Below are 27617 nucleotides of genomic sequence, written 5' to 3'. Positions count from 1 at the left end.
CTTTTTTGTGGCGCCCAAATGTATGCACCTGTCTAATTTTGTTTCAACATTTATTGCACACGTTCTGTAAATCCAATAAACTTCATTTCACTTCTCAATATCACTGTGTGTGTCTCCTATATGATATATTTAACTAATATTTTTTATCATAACAACCAACGATTTATACAGGAAAATCATGACATTAACAAGGTTACCCAAACTTTCGCATCCCACTGTATTTGGCTCTGTTGCCTTCCACTTCCCATACCTCATCTCACATGACGTGTCTCCAAAGGATCCTTCCCACCACATGACCATGGGCTCATCCTCTGCACCAGTCTGTCAGTCCAAGGCTTGCCCCTTCCCCCTCATAATTTGAAGCTTACAGCCTATGCATTGCTGATAACACTGACCATGTAGGGTGTCAAAAAAGGGATCATGAGAATGTTGGCTGCGGGTTTGGCAGCAAGAGGAGTACCTCAGTAAGGATGCGTCAGTGCAGGATTACTGATAAGATGAATTTCTGTACTGTCTTAATTTAAAGGGAACCTAAACTGAGAAGGATATGGATTTTTCCTTTTAAAATAATACCAGTTGCCTGACTCTCTTGCTGATCCTGTGTCTCGTGGCTGGATAGTTAAGGGCTCTGCCTCTGACACAGGAGACCTGGGTTCGAATCTCTGCTCTGCCTGTTCAGTAAGCCAGCACCTATTCAGTAGGAGACCTTAGGCAAGTCTCCCTAACACTGCTACTGCCTATAGAGCGCACCCTAGTGGCTGCTGCTCTGGCGCTTTGAGTCAGTCAGGAGAAAAGCGTGATATAAATGTTATTTGTCTTGTCTTGTGTCTCTAATACTTTTAGCCACAGCCCCTGAACAAGCATGCAGATCAGGTGTTCTGACTGAAGTCAGACTGGATTAGCTGCATGCTTGTTTCAGGTGTGTGATTCAGCCACTATTGCAGCTAAAGAGATCAGCAGGACTGAGAAGCAACTGGTATTGTTTAAGAGCAAACATCCACATACCTCTCAGTTAAGGTTCCCTTTAAATTTGAACACCAGCATTATGGGCAGCCAAATAAATGCACTGTCTGTCGTTTAGGATTGATCCTGTTCCAAGCAGCATAAACTGTACATGAATCTAATAGAAACAGCTGAAAGCACATTTAAGTCCCTATTCAATTTTATTCCAATACAAAGCAGCAGTTAAAGAGAAACCCTAACTAAGAATGGAACTTCATCCCAATCAGTAGCTGATACCCCCTTTCCCATGAGAAATCTATTCCTTTTCTCAAACGGATCATTAGGGTGCTCTGTATGGTTGATATTGTGGCGAAACCCCTTCCACAGAGTGATGTCAGCGCCTCACAGGTCTGAGGTCCTGACATCACACTGTGAGAGCTTGTTGCATTGTGGGAAATAACAGCTCTTTCCAACTGCCAAAAAAGCGAGCAGCATCTCCGTCCACTGACATCACCTGCCAGCAGTAAAAATGTCACCATGTGATAAATGTCAGAATGTAAATCAGGGAGAGGAAAGATTTTACAATGAGCAAACACTAACTAAATCATTTATACATAAATATTGTAAAAATTAAGCACTTTTTTTTTTATTACATTATTTTCACTGGAGTTTCTCTTTAAAACACTCACATGACCTCTAAGCACTGGAGACCTCCTTCTTCCTCATGTGAGTGTTTCAACTGCCATTTTGTACGGAAATAAAATTGAATAATGACTTCAATGTGCCCTTCACTGTTTCTTTTGAAGATTGGACCGCTGGTACAAAAAAACGCTGCCTACAAATGTCACGCCGCACAGACCTGCCGATCGTGCTGCTCTCCAGTCACTATGACAGCAGTGCTCTGTGAGCTGGTTAGGAGTCAATTTAATTGCCTCTGGACCAAGCGATCAATGTGTGCCAATGAGATTGGCTCACAGAAACCTGTTCCTGACCGGCTCACAAAGCTCTTCTGTTAAACCGACAGCAGGGCAAGTGGACAGCAGCAGCAGGAGAGCGGCACGATTGGTGGAAGTGTGTGGCGGGCTAATTGAAATCTTTGCCCTGGCAGGGATAACAGGTCCCAAACAGGGCGTAGATTTCAATTACAGCAGTCAGGAACCGGTTAAGTGAGCTTAACCTCTTGAACTGGAATGTGAAATTTGCATGAAATTTGCATCAAGCTATAAATATTTACATTTTACTGACCATCATCATATGCTTTTGTGTAAAAGTCCAATCATGTTTGTTGGGATAACTACCTTAATCTTCTTAATCGAGCTTCATAAATGTAAAACTTGGAGAAGATACAGAGTGCACAGTAGAAGGGATCTCGGATATGTCAAGTTTTATGCACCATAACAAGAAGCTATTCAGAGAATGTGGTGCAATGAAATATGGCTCCCTGCATGTTCATGTGAGATAAAAGACCATAAAGCTATGTGAAAGATGCTTTCTGTTCACAGAAGAGGGGAGGATAGGCAGAAAGATTTTTAACACCAATAATGGAAAAGGTTCCCTGAGAAAATGTAGAATGTGCAAATATGCTTCAGGTCCACTAATTGTAAGCTATAAATAGTTTGGCTAAGAGTGCAGATTCTGATCTAACGGTTTGGGGGTGGACGCTTGATTCACATCAGGAACATGTGCCAAGCTCGCTCTTTACATGCGAAGAAGACAATTTATTTCATGAAAGACAGTCTCTACCAGGACCATTGCATCCAAGGACCACTAAGCACAGGCATCAGAGCACATCCTTAAAGGTTACTCCACTCTGGTGTAAAAATCTACAGTATTTGATGACAATCTAGGAGGTAATACACAATACATTTTAACCTCTTTGTAAGTTATAATAATGTGTTTTGTGTAGGTCACTGGCGATCTCTTCCACCCAGGGAGGATCGTCTGTGGTCTATAGGAAAAGGCGAGACCGGGAGCCCTTATGGTGTAGTAACGTTAGATATAATTATGAGAGCAGTAAGTATAGAAGATATATACTCACAAAAGTGGGTTGCGAGTCTGCATAAGTGCATGCGGAAATAAACAGTTTCCGCTCGGTATCCCAGAACCCTCTGGAACTGGGTGGCCACTCTCCTCCTGTAGTCCTGTCCACTGGTGGCAGGGCCGGGCCGAGGCAGCGGCTGGAGAGGCTCCAGCCTCAGGGCGCAGTGTAGGAGGGGGCGCACAATTCATTCAGTTGTCATTCCCAAATGTGTTTGAAGCAGAAAGAAATAGGAAAAGGGGATACATGGCAGTGACTGCAAGTCAGATAACTAGAGATTAAGGTATTGGGGAGGTTGGGGGCCCTGGGGCGCCTCTTAGTCTAGTAGCAATCCGTGTGTGACGGCTGGGGCGGAGGGATGGAGGGGTGCACTTTGGTGTCTTAGCTTTGGGTGCTGAAGGACCTTGTCCCAGCTCTGACTGGTGGTGCAAGCCTCTCAGTGGTCGGGAAGGCACCTCAAGGGGTACAATAAAGTAAGCACATCGGTGGAGGCGCCCAAGTATTAATATTATTATGTATAATAATGATATTGAAGGAGGTCTCTTACCTCCAAAGAAGACTCACATAGATGGAAAATAGGAGTCTTTTATTAAAAGAGAAAAAGGTTATACTGTAGACAAAGCGTTTCACGGGACTCAGCCCGCTTCCTCGGGTCAATACAACAGATAACCTTTCTAACAGCCGTGCGGTGCGGGTAGTGCATACATCAATCAGTTTTTGATTGATTTATAATAGTTATAATAGAAATGGGAGGTGCCAGGGGAAGTAACTCATCTCCCCGCCCACAAATCAGTACGATTGTGAAACTCCACTACCCCTTTGGCCCAGACTTTAGCCCAAAAAGTGTGGACATATTAACCCTTCTTTACCCTCCATAGCAATATCAGCTTCTATTCCACTCCACCATTCAGTCATCCCTTCCCTATAGTCATAGTAGTGCAACAGAGCACAGTCACCTGCTTCAGCCCTGGCCTCCTCTCCTCTTCATGTAAAGTTACATATCTCTGTAGGGCTCTTGCTGTTCCCATATCACAGAAGCACTTCAGAGCCATATGGAGGTAAACAACATCACAGCGGGCAGTAGCAGACTTCTGTGAAGGAGAGAGGGGACATAGCTCTAGAGCAAGCAATAAAGTCCACTTCTCTGCACATTGGTAGAGTGATGCTGGCACTGAGGGGTGGGGTGGAGGAGGGCAGGCTACATGGCCACCCAGAAGCTCCTAGGGCTCCTGGCCATATGCTTTTTTTTTTATAGCCTTGATGTTTAGTACGAGGACATATTCATTCTACAAGGCGGAGGGATTATTACGTATGTGGGGATTCTGACTCTACTTAGAATTTGGTTAGGAGAATTCACTCCCATCTCAGTAACAGCCGACAGCCATGCAAGGAAGCCTTTGCAAGAGAAGTTTATATTAGCAATAAGGATAATCACCCCAGCAATTACAGGCATGTCCATGTAATGCTGATTGTTAAAATAGTTGAATGTATACAGATGATGTAATAAGAAGATATGCTTTAAATAGGTTCTGAGATTATCATCATTCCATACTAATTTAACCAGAATATATTTTAGTCACAGAAACTATGGGATATAAATGTGTCTGTCCTTCATCTGCTGAGTTGGCAACTCTGGCTGCCTGTGAAGCTAAATTTGGACCTTGTTAGAGAAAGATGAATATAACGTATGGCTCACCTTACATCAGAAATGTGCTCGTGAATAAACCCGAATACACAGAAACATCCTCCCCCCCCCCCCCCCCCCCTTTTCCCTGTGATACGCCAGAGCGTGACTAGTAAGATTCAGGCTCTGGCAGGGAATACACACAAACACATTATGATTTTTTTTCACAAACAGATTGATGTGGGAGGCTCCATATGCATTACCCACTTGTTCAGTTTATGGAATGCACTGCATTACAGACCAGTCTGAATGGCATGATGCCATTTCCAACATTGACTGAGCTAAAAGGATGCTAAAGTGATGAGCTATTATTGCCACGTTTGAATCATTTTAACTTCTTCCGTGCTGGACAACCCTCCAAGTATAAATATTGTTTGATGAGGATGTCACAACATATTCATTTTTATAGCATGGAGATGTAACATTTTTATCCCGCCTTTTGACCTACTTTTGTTCTTGATAGTCCTAGGGAGGACCCATCTGTCTCTGAACTAATTGCAATGCTAAGGTGAGGTTACATAAATTCTTCTGATGTAATTAATACTAACAGTAAAGCATCCCGTCAAAGCCTTTGTCCACTGGTCATTAAATAACCAACGGCCATTGCAAAGCACCTTTTGAACTGCTACTAGCTTGTTTTACGGAGTGCCCAGTCTGTCTGCTATTCTGATCATCTGGCTGTAACACTTCCTCAATAATCCTGAAATAAGTATGAAGATTAGGAATGTCAAAACTCAACAGAGTCTTCCTGCCCCTCACAGAGTGCCACTCTCCCTCCCCAACAGCTGAATGCAGAAGAGTGATTTGGCTAAGTTCAGTTCACACTGCAGAGCCTCTATGATGGTGCAGTGGTGTCACATGACACCTACAGAGCTGCCAAACAAAGCATGTCACGTTCCAGCAGGTGCCAGATCCCAGACGCCACTGAGTACCAAGCTGTGCCACCCCAGAATGTATAAAGTGGCCCTAAAAAAGAACCATGTCATGTGACTACAAACACTTCCACCTTCCAGGTTGAAGTAAGTGTTTGTAGTCACGTGACGCGCTTGGAACACATCGTGGGAGGTGCCGTGGGACGGATCAAAGAAGATGTCTGATGGGTAAAATTAACCCCCCCCCCCCCCCCCCTTGCCCACCTGCACAGGTGCTTTAATTACCTGGATGAAATCCGAATAAAACCTAAAAGAGTGGTAAAAAAAAAGCTTTTCAGCTGTGATTGCAAGCAAAGTGGTTCAAGCAAGTACTGATCAGGAAAGGGAAATCCTATGAAACAACAAATGTTTGTTTTTGGTTTACATGGTTGCCACAAGAAAACAAAAATGTTGGTGTAAAGCACATTTTGTTAAATCTGTGAAGATCCATATTAAAGACATTTTAATTTAAATTTGCAACACTACAAAAAAGTCCAAAAGGGTGAAAACTTTTGCAAGGCGCGCGCACACACTTCATTATAACTAGTAAGTTAATGCAGAAAAGTGCTGTCTTGTTAGGTATGTTATTTCTACTGAATTCAGCATTCTACTTCATTAACATTTGAAAAGGTTGAGCACGAGTAATTCCCTGAGTAATTCCCTGATTATTTGCTGAAAATGTGCTTCATTGCCATTATTCAGCAACATATAGCTAAGCGTACATCCATCTTAACCATTTGTGCGACCTCATGTAAAATCCCATCTCTTCCTGATCCTCAGCGGCTGTTGGGGGTTAACATTACAGTTTGACAGTCTAAAGTAATCTTCTCCAACCTTTTTTATCCTGGAGGAACCCTGCAAATACTTTTTGGTTCTAAAGGAACCCCTGCAAGTAATTTTTGGATCTCAAGGTACCCCTGCATTTATTTTGCAGGTGGCGTGGTCTTTAAAAGTTGCTGTGGTTGTTTATATTATATTACAGTGTCTATCACTGTAATGACTCTTTACTCTAGTGCTTTTAATTAATGTGTTCATTATTCTGACCACCAATTTAGTGCTTCTTTTTACAGTACCCACAATTAAAAGTGTGCTCTATATCATACTTCCCCCAACATCCACGATGGGGAAAAATGCCAAGGAACCCCTGCAGAGTACTCAAGGAAGCCTGGGGTTCCAGGGATCCCTGGTTGAGAAAGCTTGGTCTAAAGCAGGGGTCTCAAACTCGCGGCCCGCGGGCCATTTGCGGCCCTCGATACAATATTTTGTGGCCCTCGCCGGCAAAAGCTTCCTTATAGTTCGCTTCAGTGCTCCTAAGTAATCCGCCGCATCCCCGCCGCTAAACGAGGGCTGCAGAGCCCCCAAATCGCCCGGGGGGCAATACGCTAGCATTTCCTAGAAGGGGCAGAGCTTTCAGCTTCAGCTCTGCCTCTTTTGACGTCAATCGCCGCACGGCTCGCCGCCTCTCCCTGCCCATCTCTGTGAAGGAAGAGTGAGAGGGGCGGGCAGAGGCGGCGATGCACCACGATTGTGAAATTCGATATGCGGCCCAGCCTCATCCTGACTTTGCTTCCTGCGGCCCCAGAGGTAAATTGAGTTTGAGACCCCTGGTCTAAAGTATCCCTTTTAGCCCTAAAATTGCACAGCGATATGATTATTTTAACATAAAATTGAATATCAAAAAGGAGTATCTGCTTGTAAATTGTTCCTTTCGGATTCTCCATTATTATCAGCTATCATTGCACTGTGGGCCCAATATAATTCATGTTTTCTCCTAAATTTTCTCCTTGGTGATATTTTTACTTCTTATCAATAAAAAGCCTTTTAAGCCACCAATCGCACAGCAATGTGATATATTGTTCCCACAATGGGCCTATTTACATGTACGCTTTGCCTCTGTGGTACATCCGATTCGGTTATAAGATTGCAAGCTACCAGACATTGTGCATGTTAAACTCGTGTTACAGATTAATTGCAATGTGGTGCCATGCGCTGCATTACTGGATGGGTCTGTTTTTTAAAACCTTGTGCAATGCAATATGTGCATTGCTGCAGATTCAGTGTGAATGTTGCCTTACTGGGTACCAAAAGTGACATTATGGTCCCCGGTTTAACTTACCTGGGGCTTCTTCCAGCCCCGTCATCATCCTCGTCCCTCGCTGTCTTTACATGATGCTCCATTCAGCCACTGTCCCCCTATGAAATCTATCAGACTCAGCCAGTCGCTGAGTGCCCCAGGTCACGCATGTCTTGATCACGTTCACACAGCAGGGAGCGTTATGCGCATGTGGAGTTCCAATTCTTTGAAACTGTACAAGTGTAGAGTACTCCCTAGCATTTGAGCGCGATCAAGTGCCACGCCTGCAGCCCACGGACAGGCACAGTGGCTGAAGAGAGAAGAGCAGAAAGACAGCGAAGGACCAGAAAGACCACAGGAGGCTGAAAGAAGCCCCAGTAAGTATAACTGGGGACCTAGATCACAGCACAAGCTCGCTGTTTGGCTCCCTATCCAGCATTGTGTTCTTCTCTATGGAGAATTTTTGTCACCTCAAATGATCGTTCCTGATTATTGTAAATGAAAATCTACCAGGAGTACGGGTAACCTCCATCGCTGGCAGCTTCCTCTTCAGCGATTCCCTGAGTTAAAGGACACCTGAAGTGAGAGAGATAAGGAGGCTGCCATATTGATTTCCTTTTAAACAATACTAGTTGCTTGGCAGTGGTGCTCTTTCTGGCTTCAGTAGTGTCTGAATCACACATCTGAAACAAGCATGTGGCTAATTCAGGCAGACTTCAGTCAGAAACAGCTAAATGTAGAAGAGGAGCAGCAGGAAAGCCAGACAATTTGCATTGTTTAAAAGGAAATCAATATGTCAGCCTGCATATCTCCCTCACTTCAGGTGTCCTTTAAACCTCGTACACACATCCATTTTTGGATTGGCCAATTTTACTACTTCCAAGTAGAGTGAGCGCTTACCTACACAATATGTTATTAGCATTTAAAATCTGTTGGCCCTCATACTACACGGAGGTGGTACAATTGGCCAAGTATTGGTCAATCAAAATTGGACGTGTGTACTAGGCTTAAAGAGACTAACAAAAATGTCATTTTTTTTCTACTATCCTACAAGTTCCTATACCTATTCTAATGTGCTCTGGCTTACTGCAGCACTTTCTACTATCACCATCTCTGTAATAAATCAACGTATCTCTCTCCTGTCTGATTTGTCGCCGTGTCTGGAAAGCTGCCAACTCTTCAGTGTTGTTGATCTGTTATGCACACACCCCTCCAGGCCCCCTCTATGCACACTCCCGTGTGTTATTTAGATTAGGCAGCTTCTCTGCTCTCTTGTCAGTGAGAGAAGAGAGCTGCCTGGATAAATCATCCTCTGCTAGGCTGTGAAAGGAGCTGGGCTGTCATACTGAGGAATTACAGACACCGCAGAGCTGTCTGCAGGAAGAAACAATCAGCCTGTCACTCTTCAGGGGGAAGAAGGTAAACACCCAAATGATCTCTTGAGATTTAAAAGGATCTGTGTATGGATGTATTTTCTATGTGTGGATATACTGTACATCAACCTACTTCCGGTTTTAGTGGCCATTTTGTTTGTTTATAAACAAACTTTTCAAAACTGTTTTTAACTACTTTTAATGCAGCGGGGAGAGGCAAGATTGTGACAGAGGGGAATAGGAAATGTCCCCTAACGCACTGGTATGTTTACTTTTGTGCGATTTTAACAATACAGATTCTCTTTAAGTTCCTACTTGGCTGACTAGTGTTGTAGGTCCTGCTTGTCTTCCCATTCCCTTCTTCATAGGACAGAGTAAGCTGCTTGCCAGAGAGATGAGTGGCCCATCTGTACACTGACCAGGTTAAACTGTCACCTGAAGGGATCACAAGACATGGGTTCTGGCTACATATACTCCCTTTGTGTATGCATATTTAGAAAGATCATTATAAATCACCTTGCTGTCTATCCACACAGCCACAATCCAAAGAAAAAACTGCTTCAACCTATACAGTCACTCACCAACTTTTTCTTCTCTTTGTCCCTTCTAGTTTTATCAGCTTTGGTGTCAGACTGAGCTCCCTCATGGAGAGTACTTGCATGATTACCTCTCTTCTCCTAGAAAACATCAGAAGAGATCTAAACTTCTTTACCAACAACAATAATCATAACAATACAGTAGAGCCCCAGTTATTCAGAACGCAACCCACCAGCACAGATTACCAGTAGTACTCACAGTGGTGAAGGCCAACTTCTTAGGCTGTTTGTGCGCTCTGCTGTGAATTCCACGGCTCTCCCAATACTTTCACGTGATATGTATATAGAGTAGGATATAGCACTATATTAGCTAGAACTATTTGTAACATTGAGACTCAAGAAACCAAAAAGCACACATCCAGCAACAGCCGACCCCATTGGTGCCGGATAACAGAGACTCTACTGTAAATAAGAATGATTCATTTCTTGTAAGGACACATGTCAAAAACAACGTGTAACACGTTAAATTATCAGTACTCAAGAATTTGGCTGCACAGTAATACAGAGGGCCAGGCGCTTTCATTAACTTCATCCACTGCTAAAGCATGAACAGTATAATAGTGACATAAACAATGTGACATCAGCAGCATGACATCTTGTAGCACCAGTGTCTATCTCCAGATAGATCAGATCTGTAGATTTCTACCATTGAAGACTAATTACTGACATATTGGTATAAGGCATTGTGAAGCACGCTGCTCACTTGTGACTCATATACAGGTAACCTTATGGGACTGTCACCCACCAACCCTCCATCTGCCAGTTAATCACAGGCTGGCAGTGATCTGAATTCAGTGCCCCGTGCCTGTGGGTTTTTCACCTGCCCAACATTTACTCTCTAACAATAATAAACCATACCTTTTGGGTGTGCTCACAGTGATAGGTGCCCTGTCCCATTTACTGTTCGTGCGTGCCAATGCTCTGGAGAGTGGTGATGGGTAAACAAAAGACATCATTAGCATCCATCGTTTTATCTCCTGGGTAATAGCTCAGTAGAAGGTCCATAACATATGACCTCTGTAGGTACGACAGAACAATTCTATAAATTGGCTCCATCCTTCACAAATTCTGGAAACCGGTGCTTCCTTCTCACAAAGTGATGCTAGGAATGTGAGCAGTAGCCAGTTGAGGAATACTCGTCTAAAGCTTCCAGTAACAATGCAAGTTTTGTTCCTGCTAGTCCCCAGCCTGCATTAGACTGTAACATAATCCATGGCTTTCAAAATCAGTGGAGCTTTACAAGCAATATAACGCATGGTATAGGAGGTTTGTTTTCTTCTAAGCATCATTGCCAAGAACTAAAGACTTCCTTCCCAAGCATCGTTATATGCGTTATATGCGTGCATGATCCTCAGCCTCCCAGGACCAATCCTGGCTGGACCAACTGTAGACGACAGCTTGGGATCTTTGAATAGCACAGGGCTCTCTCGGTACACGCTGCTGTTACTGAGTGCTGAAGCTGTCAGTAGTCCCAAGCACAGATTTGTCAAACGCACACACAACAGCAGAGTCTTAGCATCTCCTAGTGAAGCACTGGTTTTGCCATAAGCTTGTCAGCAGTCTGAATCATTCAGAAAAAGCAGGCAAAGAGAACAGAATCCTCTTCTAAAAAACATGTTGAGATACCAGAGATACATTTTCAGTCATTGTGAGTAAAGGAGTTAAAACAGGTCAGCAGCAGCAGGAGAGAAAGCAGACATCTATGCTCATCGCACAGGCATGTTGTAATGCTCAGGATGGGTAACAAGAGCTTAGGTAACAGTCCTATATGATCAGCCTCAGCATATTAAGACTGGGACAAAGTGCTTGGTTTCATGTGCTCCTTTTCTTCTTATATACTTAGTTTAAAACTTTAGCTGGTAAAGGCTCCCAGAACAAACAAAAGTAACCCTGATAACATTTTAGGGCACTTTAAGAAAAAAAAATATATTGGTCTTAGTATTTTAACAGTGTGACTAATCTATTTTGACTGTAGTTTTGGTTTTAAAAAAGTATATAAAAAGAGTAGGAGAGACTGATAACCTGCAAGGAAGAAAAGACCAGTTTGGCACAGGGAGTGCCTTGCAGTTCAGCATCAACAATTAAGTAATCATAATTATTATAGATCAGTTGTAGTTAGAGGCATATTGAAGGCAGCTGTAATAGAGGCAGCATCCTTACCAGCTAATGGCAGAGTGAGTGTGTGCATCATATATGCAAAGACTTTGAAAAGTGTGTGGTTCTGACGAATGTCCAACGAGTTCCACATTAACCACTTCACCACTAAAGGTGCGTACTTCTTAATTTTATGTCGCCCATTGGAGATTGGTACCAGGACAGAGAGGCGCATGAAGCAGCAGGCAGAGGAGCAACACAGACAATGATCGGCCATTGCGGGCAAGTTGATACACTCGGTGGGTCGGGGGAAGTTTGGTGGCCTTAATGTTTTTCCCCTTAAAAACCAGAGCAGTTTTCACATTTCAAGCTTCTCTTATTCATTTACTAATAACTATCGCTACGTACCACAGTTGCTGATCTATTCATTGCTTTTTATCATCATAAATCGGACTCTCTTTGGGTGGTACTTTTAGTAAGAATTATTTTAAATGCTTTTTGAAGGGATTAAGAAGAAAATGTGTTATTTTAGTTTTCAGCTATTATAGATTTAAAAAAAGTGCTACTATAGATAAAACCCACACATTTTATTTGCCCATTTGTCCTGGTTATTACGTTTAATCACTTCAGTACCCTTGCTATGCATATTTACGCCCCTGTATACGTCTCAGGGGCGTAGATATGCATACTGTTTACTTACTGCCGCTGCTCACGATCGCCGCGTGTCTCCCTTTTCGCTATCGCTGTAATCCTGTCCTTCCATGATCAGGGAATGGGAAACAACCTTTCCCAAACCCAATCACCGTGCCTGTGATGAATCAGAGCCTCTGACAGCAGCACAGGCTCTGATTAAAAAACAAACATAAACAAGTTATGAACACTTGGTTCCATCTTCTAATTTTAGAACACGGAAGTTAGTGTAGCAGCATCTCGTGGCCAAAAAGTAAAAACACACCCAAATACACTTTCACATAGAAAAATTAAATACATTTTTATTATTTTTTCTCCTTCCACCCCAAGCCCATGGTTACTGAATTTTTTTTTTAAACTACATAAAAAGTTACCTTAGGGATTTTTTTTTATATTGATGCCATGAGGGTATATTACTGTTGTTTTTGTAAGTAAAGGCTTGTAACTATTGTTACAGTATAAACAAGAAAAAAAAAAACACTCTAAAGACAAAAAAATACACCTTTAATTCCAAATAAGAGATTATCCCCATACATTGTACTAGGGACACAATATAAATGTTTAAATAACCGGGACAAATGCACAAATAAAATTTGTCTGTTTAATCATCAATAGCACATTTTATTTTTAAACTACAATGGCTGAAAGCTGAGAAATGCTGAATTTTTTCATTTTTCCTTGCAAAATGCATATGAAATAAAATAATTCTTAGCAAAATATACTGCCCAAAGAAAGCCTAGTTTGTACCACAAAGAATAATATATAGATTATTTCAGTGCGATAAGTAATGATAAAGTTATTGGTGAATGAATGGGAGGAGCGTGATGTAAAAATTGCTCTGGTTTTGAAGGGGAAGAAACCCATGGTACTGAAGTGGTTAACCTCTTCCCCACCACTGCACCATGTTTCTTCGCCCCTCTGGACTTCACATCACAACCAGGGGTGTAGATACACATCTTTGTATTTACGAACAGGGCACACACACGCCTGGACCTTCCACAGCAGAGGACTGTTCGCTGAATGAGGACAGATCATGTATTCCCAAAGCCGAACAAAGTGCTGTTGTGAATGGTCATTCACAAAATAAAAAGTCAAAACACACATACACAATACTTATTGGTCAGTACACAGGATAATGTGGGGACATCTAGTGGCCAAAAAGTAAAAAGTTTAATACATTAAAATAAATTTAAAAAAATCCTCCTATTTATTAATCCCTTCTTCTCTGCTCCCCTTAGTTATCAAAATAAAACACTTGTAAAAAAGTAAAACTGTCAGTAATTATTAATAAAGTATAAAAAAAACTCAAAACGGAAAAAATACGCATTTATTTTCAAATAAAAAGTTGTTGCCATACATTGTACATAATTTAATATAGAACATAGACAAACCGAAGTGTAGAGTCTTCCCTTATCTTCATCTCAGAAAACAGACATCCGTCTTTACACTGTTTCAGCTGTACACAATATCAAAAGGCTAATGCCGTACTCTTGCCAGTATGGCCAACAGCTTTTAAAAAGTGGAGTTTCCAAGGCTGAAAAAGAGAGGATGACGCCACACTTGTTGTAGACCAATAGAGAAAGCCGGAAACTCATTTATAATTTGTAGCATTTTATCATGCCAAAAACGGAATCAATGCTAATGTCTTGAGACCTCATAGGAACTCTTTATCAAGGTGCTCATCTGGCAGGCTGCCAAACATGGTTCTGAATCACTGGCAGTATGGACAGGGTGAATGCACCTCTGGAGACCTGCTTTAAAGTAGTATTGGCAGTCCAAAAGGCAATGATGACACTGCTTGAGAACAGATCTCCAGAGGTGGATTCACCCTGTCCGTATTTGCAGTGATTCAAAAACATATATGGCCGATTATTGCCTTGAACTTCACGCCTTCGTAAAAAGACCCTGGGAAATCTTGAAACATTAGGATTGTGTTTTGGTGTAATATATTGCTACAAATTAACACACACACACACACACACACCCAAGCTAATGGCACTAAAAGAATCATAAATTGGCCTGAACTTTAGAGTAATAACTTGTTCATGCTCTCCAGACACCAGATCTCTTGAATGTTGATTCTAGTGAGGGTAGAATAGCTTGGAATTTCTGTAGCTCGCCCCTGTATAGCCTGAACAGATTTATATTTATACTTTTAGGGTAGTATGGGTTAAACAAAGAACCAACATGCGTAACTGATGAATTCTAGTAAAATGTATATCAGAGTTTAACACAATCCTGGCAAATGGCAAAAAAGGAATGGATTCCTCAAGAACTCAAAAAAAGATATTAATATTTCAGATCTACATGAACAGGGACACCAAGAGAGATTGGTCATTCACATATCAAATTCAAATAACTTTAAATACATTACATACGGTAGTTAATATGCTATAAACCAGGTTCACTCCTATTGTTGTGGCCAGTAACCACTCCCTAATAGTTTTGAGTCTCTAAAAGGGTTGTTTGCTCTGGTCAAAGGACCTTCCAATTAGAAATCTAAAACAAGTGCAACTGGACTCTCAGAGTCCCATGAAGGTTAAACCAAGATTCTTATTTTTATAAACAGAAAAAAACAGCATCTATGACAGAAAAGTAAAAGGTAAATAGAAGAAGTGAAAGGTCTGGACTAGGTGCAGTCCCCAGGGGTAGGGTGACTCGCTGTGCCTCCGGAAGCAATTAGTCCAATAATTAGATAGAGAACAGATTCCAGGCACCAGATGAGTTTTTCAACCAGTTTATTTCATCCCTGGTCAACAAACCGATACATGTAAGGTATCGGTTTGTTGACCGGGGAGGAAATGAAGTGGTGGAACAATTTTGAAAAACTCAGCTGGTGCCTGGAATCTGTTCTCTAATTATTGAAGAAACATTAAGGGTACCTAAAGTGAAAGTAATCTTCCCTGTTTGGGTTACCTGGGGCTTCTTCCAGCCAACTGTAGTCCTTCAGCCTCCTCGCTGCCATTCTGGTCTGATCCGTTCAGCAGCTGTGCCCCCCAATAAACTGAGCAGATTAGTTTCACTTTTAGTAAGTTCTGTCTTCTTCCCTTTTATTTACTATGGGCTATTTTATTTGTTAGTTATTGTTGTCATTTTTCCATAATCGTTTAAGGCCTTCCTTCATAAATCATATCAAATTTTAAGACTACCCGGTACACAGCACTGAATATAATCTGGATCTATAAAGTATGTTCTGTAAAATACCGTTATATATTTTTATTACCAGTTCTTGAGACCGGATCAAATAAAAATGGCGCACAGTGCCGGGGGAATAGAATTGGCGCCTCATTGACTTCAATTATATAACGCTATTTAGCGTTATAAGTGTTCAAAAATGGCACAGGCAGTGTGCCTTACACTTATAATGCTAAATAGCGTTATAAGTCTTAAAAAATGCATGGGGCTAGTTTTAGGCAATGAGGAGAGAGGAAGCAGGACACTGGAGGGAGTAGGAATAGCTGGAGGGAGGATGTGTGCATAGCATACATTACCTTGTCCCTGCCGGTGATCGCTCCTTCACTTCTTCAGTAAATTTGCTATAGTCCTGCATCCAGCCAATCACCATGTGGCTTCAGTCCCCGCATGGTGATTGGCTGGCTGCAGGACTACAGCAAACTAGGAAGTGAAGGAGCGATCGCCGGCTGGGACAAGGTAATGTATGCCCCTCCAGCTAATCCTATTCCCTCCAGTGTCCCGCTGCCTCTCTCCCCCGCTGCCTAAAACTAGCACCCTGCATTTTTTCACGCCGCACTGTGCCGCCGATATATCATAAAACACCATTTACTGTTTTAATGTATTTACATGAAAAAAAACGGTAAATAGCATTTTATGATACATTTATCGTCGGAATGGTACGCCATTTTTCACACTACGTCATTTTTAACTGGACCCGGTGAGACACTTCAAACCCTGACTGATAATACAAGTAGTATAACTGCACTAAATTGGGAAACAATCCACCAAGCCGTCCACGCAGTTAAATATGTAAATTTGTTTCAATAGCAGCCCCACTGTCTTGGATTTAGACTCTCAGTGCATTGGAAGTGAGACACTTTAAAACCTGCACAGTATGCAATACAATCAAGCTTCAAATACTGAAAGCCTGTCTGAAGAATAAAATGGTGCTAGTCTAGTTTAGGGGACCCAGCAGTAAACTTCATAGGGAACAGTTCTCCAATCAAAGCAACCTCTACAACGGGAAGCCTTTTGATTGGCCAAATAGTATGGGCGTAGTTTGCTGCAACCTATGTGAAACTTAGCGATTGGAGAGGCCACCCAATCACATTAGCAGAATTTCCCTATGAGGTTTCCTGCTGGGTCCCATAAACTAGACTAGTGGGGAAAATAAATGGCCATGCATGTGTAACCCTCTCTTTCTTACACCATCGGCGACACTTCCAGCTTTCGCACTCACTCGGCCATCAGCTCCTTCAGGCATAAACTCTAAGTGGACTTGTAAGGGATGACACTCAGGCCTTGTGTGTTTTATTGAGGTGGAGTGCACTTGGCTGGAGCCTGTAAGAAAGCAGGGAAACACTGCCACTATCTGGAATACTGCCTGGCCACCAGTCCACCTCTTCCACAGTCAATTTTTGCACTGTAAGACAACAGGGAAACACTGCCACTATCTGGGATACTGCCAGGCTAATAACCCACCTCTTCCACAGTCAATCTTTGCACTGAAGCAACCAAACCAACAGGTGGAATACACAGGTGGCTTTCTGGAAGAGTCCATTGCTAAGATTCAGCCCATTAACACTTCCCTCAGTTTTAGCCAATGACACATTTCAAGAGGTTTATTTTGCCTGTCCTGGCACTCTGTTAACAGCTTTTTAACAAATTAAGGTATATTTAACAAGTGTACATTTCTGCAGCTCCTGTATGTTGGTATGACCATCTTGCAAACCTGCAGACTGGATATTTGGCGAAACTTCATGTGCCTGAAAATCACTGTGCTACACACACAAAGGCTCAAAGAGAATAGTAAACAAGACATTTGTCAGGCCACAGCCAGGGTAATTCTTAGTTATGAGTTCATAGAAACAGTTCAAACCTCTCCCACAAAAGAAGAGAAAAGGAATAGATTATGGTATACTGATGCCAGTTGATTTGCTAGATTTACAGTGGTTTGATTCAGCCCCCTTGAAGTTTTCCACATTTTGTCATATTACTGCCACAAACATGAATCAATTTTATTGAAATTCCACGTGAAAGACCAATACAAAGTGGTGTACACGTGAGAAGTGGAACGTAAATCATACAGGATTCCAAACATTTGTTACAAATAACTGCAGTGGGGTGTGCGTAATTATTCAGCCCCGAGTCAATACTTTGTAGAACCACCTTTTGCTGCAATTACAGCTGCCAGTCTTTTAGGGTATGTCTCTACCAGCTTTGCACATCTAGAGACTGAAAGCCTTGCCCATTCTTCTTTGCAAAACAGATCCAGCTCAGTCAGATTAGATGGACAGCGTTTGTGAACAGCAGTTTTCAGATCTTGCCACAGATTCTTGATTGGATTTAGATCTAGACTTTGGGCCATTCTAACACATGGATATGTTTTGTTTTAAACCATTCCATTGTTGCCCTGGCTTTATGTTTAGGGTCGTTGACCTACTGGAATGTGAACCTCCGCCCAGTCAAGTCTTTTTCAGACTCCAAGAGGTTTTCTTCCAAGATTGCCCTGCATTTGGCTCCATTCATCTTCCCATCAACCCTGACCAGCTTCCCTGTCCCTGCTAAAGAGAAGCACCCCCAGAGCATGATGCTGCCACCACCATATTTGACAGTGGGTATGGTGTGTTCAGAGTGATGTGCAGTGTTAGTTTTCCACCACACCTAGTGTTTTGCATTTTTGCCAATACGTTCCATTTTGGTCTCATCTGACCAGAGCACCTTCTTCCACGCTTGCTGTGTCCCCCACATAATAATAATCTGACACATGGCGTGTGGCAAACTGCAAACGGGACTTATGCTTTGCTGTTAACAATGGCTTTCTTCTTGCCACTCTTCCATAAAGGCCATCTTTGTGCAGTGCACGAGTAATAGTTGTCCTATGGACAGATTCCCCCACCTGAGCTGTAGATCTCTGCAGCTCGTCCAGAGTCACCATGGGCCTCTTGACTGCATTTCTGATCAGCGCTCTCCTTGTTTGGCCTGTGACTTTAGGTGGACGGCCTTGTCTTGGTAGGTTTACGTTGTGCCATACTCCTTCCATTTCTGAATGATCGCTTGAACAGTGCTCCATGGGATGTTCAAGGCTTTGGAAATCTTTTTGTAGCCTAAGACTGCTTTAAAATTCTCAATAACTTTATCCCTGACCTGTCTGATGTGCTCTTTGGACTTCATAGTGTTGTCGCTCCCAATGTTCTCTTAGACAACCTCTGAGGCCGTCACAGAGCAGCTGTATTTGTACTGACATTAGATTACACACAGGTGATCTATATTTAGTCATTAGCACTCATCAGGCATTGTCTATGGGCAACTGACTACACTCAGACCAAAGGGGGCTGAATAATTACACACATCTTACTTTGCACTTCTTTATTTGTAAAAAAATGTTTGGAATCATGTATGATTTTCGTTCCACTTCTCATGTGTACACCACTTTGTGTTTGTCTTTCACGTGGAATTATAATAAAATTGATTCAGGTTTGTGGCAGTAATATGACAAAATGCGGAAAACTTCAAGGGGGCCGAATAATTTTGCAAACCACTGTAACCCCCCCCCAAAAAAATATCATTACAATACACTAACAGGTTATAACAAAAAACCTTCTCATATACTGGTGCTATTTTTATATGGGAGAACTACAGTTACATGATAATATGGGAGATTGGCAAAATCTGTCTTGATGCCCTACTTGCACAGACAAATATGGGTTATAGCATGATGTATAGAACTGTGCATATGTTTCGAAGGTGTAGGAAGAAGTAGGAGAGACCAGGCTTTATTATTATCGATTTAAATGGTGGCATTAAGAAACATACATATTTCATAACAATAGGTCTTAATATCTGGTTTCCTTGTAAGCAAAATTTTCTTTAGCTAAGAGACGTGTTATTCTTGGTTTTGTTTGGGGGGGGGGGGGGGGGGGGGCGGAGGGGGGGAAGGGAAGAGGGAGGGAAGGGTATTGGACCCATGTTATTTAAATTTGTATTTGTGACCTGTTGGTTACAGTTATTGTTACATCAGTTGTCCTGTTATAATTTGAAAATATTGCTCCATGTTATGGGGAAAAAAAAACCTACAATAAAAACAAACAAACATATAGTAGGTATATAATACAGAGGCATTAAATATCAGTGATTAACACAAACCATGTGTAACAAAACACAGAGCGATTACAACAAATAATAGAGAAAGAATCTCTAATCTCTATTTAGCTTGCAAGCTAAATAAATACACTGCATTCCCAATTGTTATGCAAATTGTATTTAAGTGTCATAGAATGGCTTAGTGCAACTGTGGAATTCCCTGGAGCTGACTGCTTGACCACAGAGTGGCCCAAGAGGACAGCAAGGGAACCCATGGCCTAGGTATAAATGCTTGTCTTTGTTTTATCTCTGGTACAAGTTAAGTGTACTGTTAAAAGATTTGTGGCTAATACACCCAAACTCGATTTGCAAAACCCAGTTCCTAGTCTCCATATACTCCATTGTAGGGGAGGGGGGGGGGGGAAGACATTTTAATACAATACCAGACCCTATAATCTGAGCAAAACATTAAACATTAAGATGATCAGAGATATTGCTCTGGACGGAGGGGGCTTTCTTGACATTTGGTGATCTCAAACATACATATAATATTCTTTATAACATGCTATTTCGGTTCTTTCAAGTGAAGCATGCTGCTCAGGCACAATTTGCTCATGAACAGTTTAAATTAATATCTAACCCCATTGAATTTCTACTTACTGTGGACGGTCTTGATAAACTGCTGTCCTGTATTTATTCTGAGCTTATCAATCTTGGATGCAATACTGATAAAATTAGATTGCAATGGGCATTTGATTTGAGAGAGATAGATAAAGATGAATGGGAAGAGTTAGTGGAAAGGGGGGCTGGATTTCTGATCTCCTCCAGGGACAGGTTAGTCCATCTACAATTTCTCTATAGAGTCTATTTTATGCATAGTAGGCTACATAAAATTACCACTCACATTCTAACTTTTATACGAGGTGTGGAATTTCTGAAGGAACATTCTAACACATGTTTTGAACATTGCCTGCGTTGGCGAGAATCTGGCACCAAGTTGAAAAAGTCATTGGCCATATTATAGACCTTCCATGATACAGTGAATAAACTGCTCCTATTGTACAAATTGACATACAAAAGCAGGAACTGCCATAATAAATATGATTGTATTTAGTCTACCTGGTGTGACAAATTCCTTAGGAACCTAGATACTGACGCTTAAATACTAACATCCGGATCTTCACTATGGATAATAGTTCTCTGTCAACTTTACACAACTGCGTTCCGCCACCTTGATCAGGTGCTACTTTTGGAACTGTGTGAGCGTATGTGTCTGAGCTACCGCTGTGAAGGGTACTCAGAATTTGTATCAATGAATGTGATAACTTTATATTTTCTCCTTTTTAGGCTGCCTGACTCATCAGGCCTGGTGAGTTGGGAAGCTTGTTCTTTCTTTTCTCCTAAATGTATCTCTCTTTTCTCATTTCTTCTTTTCTTTCTGCTTTTTCATCCTTTTTCTTTTAGGGAATGTTGAAGTTGTATTATGTCTTACATGAATGTATGTTTGTTATTATGAAAAATTGTAATAAAACTTTACCTGTGGCTGACTAGACAGAGGCAAAATGAGAAAGGTTTAATGGACCATTAAAAACTCATATAGGATCGAAACATGTCTACACACGTATAACATTTAAATAAACTTGTCTTATGGTTTAACGCTATGGGAGCAGATATGCTTTTATTTGAGGTGAATTATCATCAGTAAGGTGGTTTATATAGAAGAGGAAAGAGATGTAGTGATGAACTACTTCCTACTAAATTATACCAGATTGTGTGATCTAGTGTGCAATTGTGCAAAAAAGTGAAAGGGAGCCTGCTGATTTGTAGTTCCACTTCTTGGTCTGTCCTAGCAATTTAGTTGCTGGTTGGCTTTTCCATAGGAATTGCCCAGGGCCCCTGAATTTGCAGCCAGGCCCAACAGGTCTCTCCCTAAGTCACAGGTGTTGAACTCCAGGCCTGGAGGGCCAGATCCATGCCAGTGTTTAGGATGGACAGAGAAAGAGGAATTTGTTCTACCTGATGGACCACACCTCTCCTGATTCAGGCCCATCAATTAATTTGAGCTGTGTCAAAAATGTGTAAGGACCTCGGCCCTCGTAGGACCGGTTTGACATCCCTGCCCTAAGTGTATAGTGGTCTGTGGCCCTTGCAGAGAAATTGATGTGTGGAACTAAAGTTAGTGGAATGGAATGTGGTCAATGTTTATATCTATGTCATGTGGGGAATATGATTGAGAAGGCAGAGATTACCATTTCTGCTAGTGGAGGTGCTAGCAGGATTGTTCTTTACATGTCTAATGACCATGTAGTTTGCTTTGGTGACACTGCTGACTGGACAAGATGACAAAGGCCTGAAATATTGTTGTCTGACTTTGCTATATAAGGTTGCCAATAATGGACACAAATTGTCAAGGGAATGCTTTCATTTTCCCTGTAACCAATTAACTGCTAGCTTCTCTGATTTCCATTTGACATACAGATTCACTCTACAGAATGTATTGTAGTTATACTGGAACAATGCACTTCGGATTCCTTTTTTTTGGGCAGGGCAGAGCAGAAATAATATGATCACATCAAAAACCTTTTGAAGCTGACATGAGAGAACCACAAAGCCTGCACAGATTGCAGTATGCATTTAAAAATAGCTCCAGTATTGTCAGCTTCACCAGAGCTTCTAGTCCAACACATTACTCATAGCAGGAGCAGCTGGTAACCTATACCGAATAATAAATCTGCTGCAAAATAGAAAACATCCTGCTGTTAAAAAGTCACATTAGCCACCCTGGTGTTCTATTAAATGTGCCAGGGTGGCTGCGCAGCACTATTTTTAATTTTTTTTTTAATCATGTAGCTAGCCTAGCGCTAGCTACATGATAGCTGCTGTGCGGCAGCATCCCCCCCATCACTTCCGATCGTCTCCGGCGATCAGAGCAACGGGATTTCCTGTTTGGCTTTCCCTGTCGCCATGGCGGCGATCGGGATGACATCATCAACGTCATGGCGTCGGAGGGAGTACCGTTCCACCCCTTAGCGCTGCCTGGCGCCGATAGGCCAGGCTGCGCACGGGGTCACGGCGGGTAGAAGCGCATCGGCGGCGAGCGGTACAAACATGCAGCTAGCTACGTGTTTGAAAAAAAATTTGTGAAAATCGGCCCACCAGGGCCTGAGAAATCCAGCGTGGCAGTCATGGACGAGCCATACCGCTAAGTTAGTTAAGGCCCTGCTAATTAACCTTTTTTAAGAAGGCGCTGAAATATAGAATATAGACATAAAAATTGTAAGAAATTGGCAAACCCATTAAATTGACTGGATGTCAAAATAGACTGGTGATAGGTAAAAAAAAAAAAAAAGTCCAAAATAAGAATATGCGTAGATTCAAAAGGGATTGTGCGTGGGCACACCATTAGTTCAAAAAGGTTGGGTGCTTGGTATTATGGCATAGGCTTTGCCAATACAGCTTCAGAATTCAGCAAGTATACCAGCACACCAAATTCCATGAAGAAAAAAGTGCTCTTTTATTGAGCCATTATATCCACAAGAATACCGACAATTGTTTCGGGGGCCTCACAGGGTCCCCCTTCAAGGTGTGTGGTCCACACACCTTGATGAAGGGGGACCCTGTGAGGCCCCCGAACCAATTGTCTGTATTCTTGTGGATATAATGGCTCAATAAAAGAGCACTTTTTTCTTCATGGAATTTGGTGTGCTGGTATACTTGCTGACTTCAAAATAAGAATATGGGATTCCAGAAAGACTTATTTAAGTGTTTACAGCCTACTTGTACCCAACATTGATCTAGACAACAATTTTATGGCTGGTCAGTGAATATGAACTGTATATGGAAGTAGAATAATACCTTTCATGAGTCTTATCGGCTTGGCAGGGCACAATGGTTCATTTCCTCTTTTTTCTTAACCTCATAATACACCACCCACCTCACCCATATTCAATTCTATTCAGCAGATAGAGAAGGGGAGAAGCTTGTGTGTCACTATGCTGCAAAGTTGTAGTTTGCAGTAAGTGCAATTTTTCAAGGTCCATCTGGGATATGCACTTCTACCGTTCTTGCGTGTTGCACACTATACCTGCTGCTGAAAAGCGCACAGCAGCATGTATAGCGGGAACGAGGCCTTACGCTTTATATTACTTATCAGGAAGCAGTCTGTCTGAAGAACAGGTTTATTGGCTGTACGGGGGGGGGATAGTTTAGATGCTAGATCAGGCATGGGCAAACTTGGCCGTCCAGCTGTTAAGGAACTACGAATCCCACGATGCATTTGCCTTTATGAGTCATGACTGTGGCTGTGAGACTCCTGCAATGCATTGTGGGACTTGTAGTTTCTCAACAGCTGGAGGGCCAAGTTTGCCAATGCCTGTGCTAGATTATGCAAATTATGTATGCAAGTTTATACAGCTTGAAAACAGACTAATGGGATTCTACCTTGGCAGGATACAAATGGTTCATTTTCAAGCTGTACATATTTACATACAGAGTTTGCACTTATTTGATTGACCATTCCTATTGTGGGGGTGGAGGGAGAGAAAGTAAATAAAAAGGGGATACAGGCAAGTTCTGAGTAGGAATGATGCTATATATGCACATGTTCATCTCACCGTACTACAGCGCTGGTAAATTCTAGGCCTCTTTCACAGTGGGACGTTGCGTTTGATGTAACGTTAAAGTCGCACAATGTGCCCCTAATGCAACGTATGTTGGTTTGGAAGTTGGACGTTGTTTTAAACTACGTTATGTGCCTCGCAGTGCGCAGCTTTCTTCGCATACTGATGGAACGAAAATGGCGCATGCGTCACATTTAAAAAAAACATTACTGAGCATGTGCAAACAGTACAAACGCGGCTAATAACGCTTAAAACGCACAGCATGCAGCACTTTCCAAATATTGCTACACGCAACGTGAGCACTGTGAATGTCACACATTGTGTTGCTGTGCGTTAGTCTGCATTATTACTTTTTATAACGTGAGACTTTAACGTCGCACTGTGAAAGCAGCCTTAAAGTAGAAATCCAATTTTTCTTAAAAAAAAAAAAATCTTTACTACATTATAATACATTTTAAGTATTCTTTAAGCGGATCTCCAGCCTGTTACTTAAAATGCAGCAGCTTTCATGTAAAAGAAATTTATAGTTACCTGTGCTCGAACACTGTCATTCCAGTGAGGAGACTTGGGCGCAGCAGTAACTTCAGCGCTGTCAGAAGACCGAGCTGAAGTTACTTATAAAACACTATAATTCGGCCTCCAGCAATTGCTGGAAGCTGAATTCTTTCATTCCCTACCATCCATGACGGCCTGGAAGGGGAATAGTATTTAAAACCAATAGGAATTTGTGCAGGGGCAGGATAAGCCATACAGGCTGTATCCTGCGCCCAAGTCTCCTCTGCCGATGCCTTTCGTACGCACCTGCGCTGCCTCGTCCCTCAAAGCCATCACGAAAACCCCAAATCACCCGACTACCGGTGCGTGGCCCTCCTTCCCAAACAAAAAAACCCCAAGAATTTTACTGAAGTAAACACCTTGGAGGTTTTTTCTCCAGGTACAGCGGGGAGGTGGGGCCACCCGCTGGAATTGAGATGATTCGGGGCAGCTTAGAGGGATGAGGCAGCTGCATTTTAAGAGGCATTTTTTAACAGGCTGGAGACACGCTTTAACAAACTGTACTACAGTACATACCTTTGACCACTATGGAGCAGAGCTGATGGATATGTTACTCATTTCCAAAGTTAGAGGCAAATAAAATGCCACTTGAGCATGAACCAAAGTTACTAGCTGAGTTTGACTGGCTCATGATTTATTTGCAACACACTTGGAAAACTAGAATCTCATTGATCAGCTCTAGTTTGGAGCTGTTGATTTGTTGCAGTGCAGTCATTTTTAAGGTCTCCCAGGCAGGATGTGTACAGCTGGAGTGATTAGCCCAAATGAAAGCTCTGCAATTCTTGGAGGAGGGCCTGGGCATTAATTCTCCTGGCCTCTGTAAACATTGTCTCACTGCAGTATAGTTAGAGACAATAGGAATGGAGGAGGTACAGTATGTGAAATTAGACTGTCTATCTGGCTCAGATTTATGGGCGAGTTGCAAACCAAATAGGAAAGGCTGAACATCGTGATTTCGCATTTGTGAATGTGTTTGCAAGTTTTACCGTGAAAATTTGTGAACTTGAAATCTGTGGCAATCCCCGTTGACTTTAATGGCAGATGGACATCAAAAAAAACCTTCAGGGAATCTCTGCAGTTAAATGGCGCCGATAGGCCAGGCTGCGCACGGGGTCACGGCGGGTAGAAGCGCATCGGCGGCGAGCGGTACAAACATGCAGCTAGCTACGTGTTTGAAAAAAAATTTGTGAAAATCGGCCCACCAGGGCCTGAGAAATCCAGCGTGGCAGTCATGGACGAGCCATACCGCTAAGTTAGTTAAGGCCCTGCTAATTAACCTTTTTTAAGAAGGCGCTGAAATATAGAATATAGACATAAAAATTGTAAGAAATTGGCAAACCCATTAAATTGACTGGATGTCAAAATAGACTGGTGATAGGTAAAAAAAAAAAAAAAGTCCAAAATAAGAATATGCGTAGATTCAAAAGGGATTGTGCGTGGGCACACCATTAGTTCAAAAAGGTTGGGTGCTTGGTATTATGGCATAGGCTTTGCCAATACAGCTTCAGAATTCAGCAAGTATACCAGCACACCAAATTCCATGAAGAAAAAAGTGCTCTTTTATTGAGCCATTATATCCACAAGAATACCGACAATTGTTTCGGGGGCCTCACAGGGTCCCCCTTCAAGGTGTGTGGTCCACACACCTTGATGAAGGGGGACCCTGTGAGGCCCCCGAACCAATTGTCTGTATTCTTGTGGATATAATGGCTCAATAAAAGAGCACTTTTTTCTTCATGGAATTTGGTGTGCTGGTATACTTGCTGACTTCAAAATAAGAATATGGGATTCCAGAAAGACTTATTTAAGTGTTTACAGCCTACTTGTACCCAACATTGATCTAGACAACAATTTTATGGCTGGTCAGTGAATATGAACTGTATATGGAAGTAGAATAATACCTTTCATGAGTCTTATCGGCTTGGCAGGGCACAATGGTTCATTTCCTCTTTTTTCTTAACCTCATAATACACCACCCACCTCACCCATATTCAATTCTATTCAGCAGATAGAGAAGGGGAGAAGCTTGTGTGTCACTATGCTGCAAAGTTGTAGTTTGCAGTAAGTGCAATTTTTCAAGGTCCATCTGGGATATGCACTTCTACCGTTCTTGCGTGTTGCACACTATACCTGCTGCTGAAAAGCGCACAGCAGCATGTATAGCGGGAACGAGGCCTTACGCTTTATATTACTTATCAGGAAGCAGTCTGTCTGAAGAACAGGTTTATTGGCTGTACGGGGGGGGGATAGTTTAGATGCTAGATCAGGCATGGGCAAACTTGGCCGTCCAGCTGTTAAGGAACTACGAATCCCACGATGCATTTGCCTTTATGAGTCATGACTGTGGCTGTGAGACTCCTGCAATGCATTGTGGGACTTGTAGTTTCTCAACAGCTGGAGGGCCAAGTTTGCCAATGCCTGTGCTAGATTATGCAAATTATGTATGCAAGTTTATACAGCTTGAAAACAGACTAATGGGATTCTACCTTGGCAGGATACAAATGGTTCATTTTCAAGCTGTACATATTTACATACAGAGTTTGCACTTATTTGATTGACCATTCCTATTGTGGGGGTGGAGGGAGAGAAAGTAAATAAAAAGGGGATACAGGCAAGTTCTGAGTAGGAATGATGCTATATATGCACATGTTCATCTCACCGTACTACAGCGCTGGTAAATTCTAGGCCTCTTTCACAGTGGGACGTTGCGTTTGATGTAACGTTAAAGTCGCACAATGTGCCCCTAATGCAACGTATGTTGGTTTGGAAGTTGGACGTTGTTTT

General features: G+C 42.1%; 1 protein-coding gene across 16 annotated transcripts in view; it reads right to left on the bottom strand.

Annotated features, from left to right (window-relative positions):
• RIMBP2 (RIMS binding protein 2) overlaps positions 1-27617 on the bottom strand; it is a 591563-nt gene that overhangs the window by 550628 nt on the left and 13318 nt on the right. For 7 of the 16 annotated variants that reach the window (XM_068243461.1, XM_068243495.1, XM_068243504.1 and 4 more), the window contains exons 1-2: positions 10477-10560; positions 9604-9699 (exon numbers count right to left, since the gene is read on the bottom strand). The exons of 1 other annotated variant lie outside the window; for it this stretch is intronic. In XM_068243461.1, coding sequence (XP_068099562.1) covers positions 9604-9699; positions 10477-10515 — 135 coding nt within the window. In that variant the 5' untranslated portion in view covers positions 10516-10560. Of the gene's footprint in view, positions 1-9603; positions 9700-10476; positions 10561-27617 lie in introns of those variants that run through there. 8 more of the 16 variants (XM_068243578.1, XM_068243585.1, XM_068243612.1 and 5 more) reach the window with 4 other exon arrangements.

This window comes from Hyperolius riggenbachi, chromosome 1, assembly GCF_040937935.1.
Source record: "Hyperolius riggenbachi isolate aHypRig1 chromosome 1, aHypRig1.pri, whole genome shotgun sequence".
Taxonomy (NCBI): Eukaryota; Metazoa; Chordata; class Amphibia; order Anura; family Hyperoliidae; genus Hyperolius; species Hyperolius riggenbachi.
Note: the sequence above shows the minus strand (reverse complement) of the source record. Positions and strands in the feature narration are given on the sequence as shown.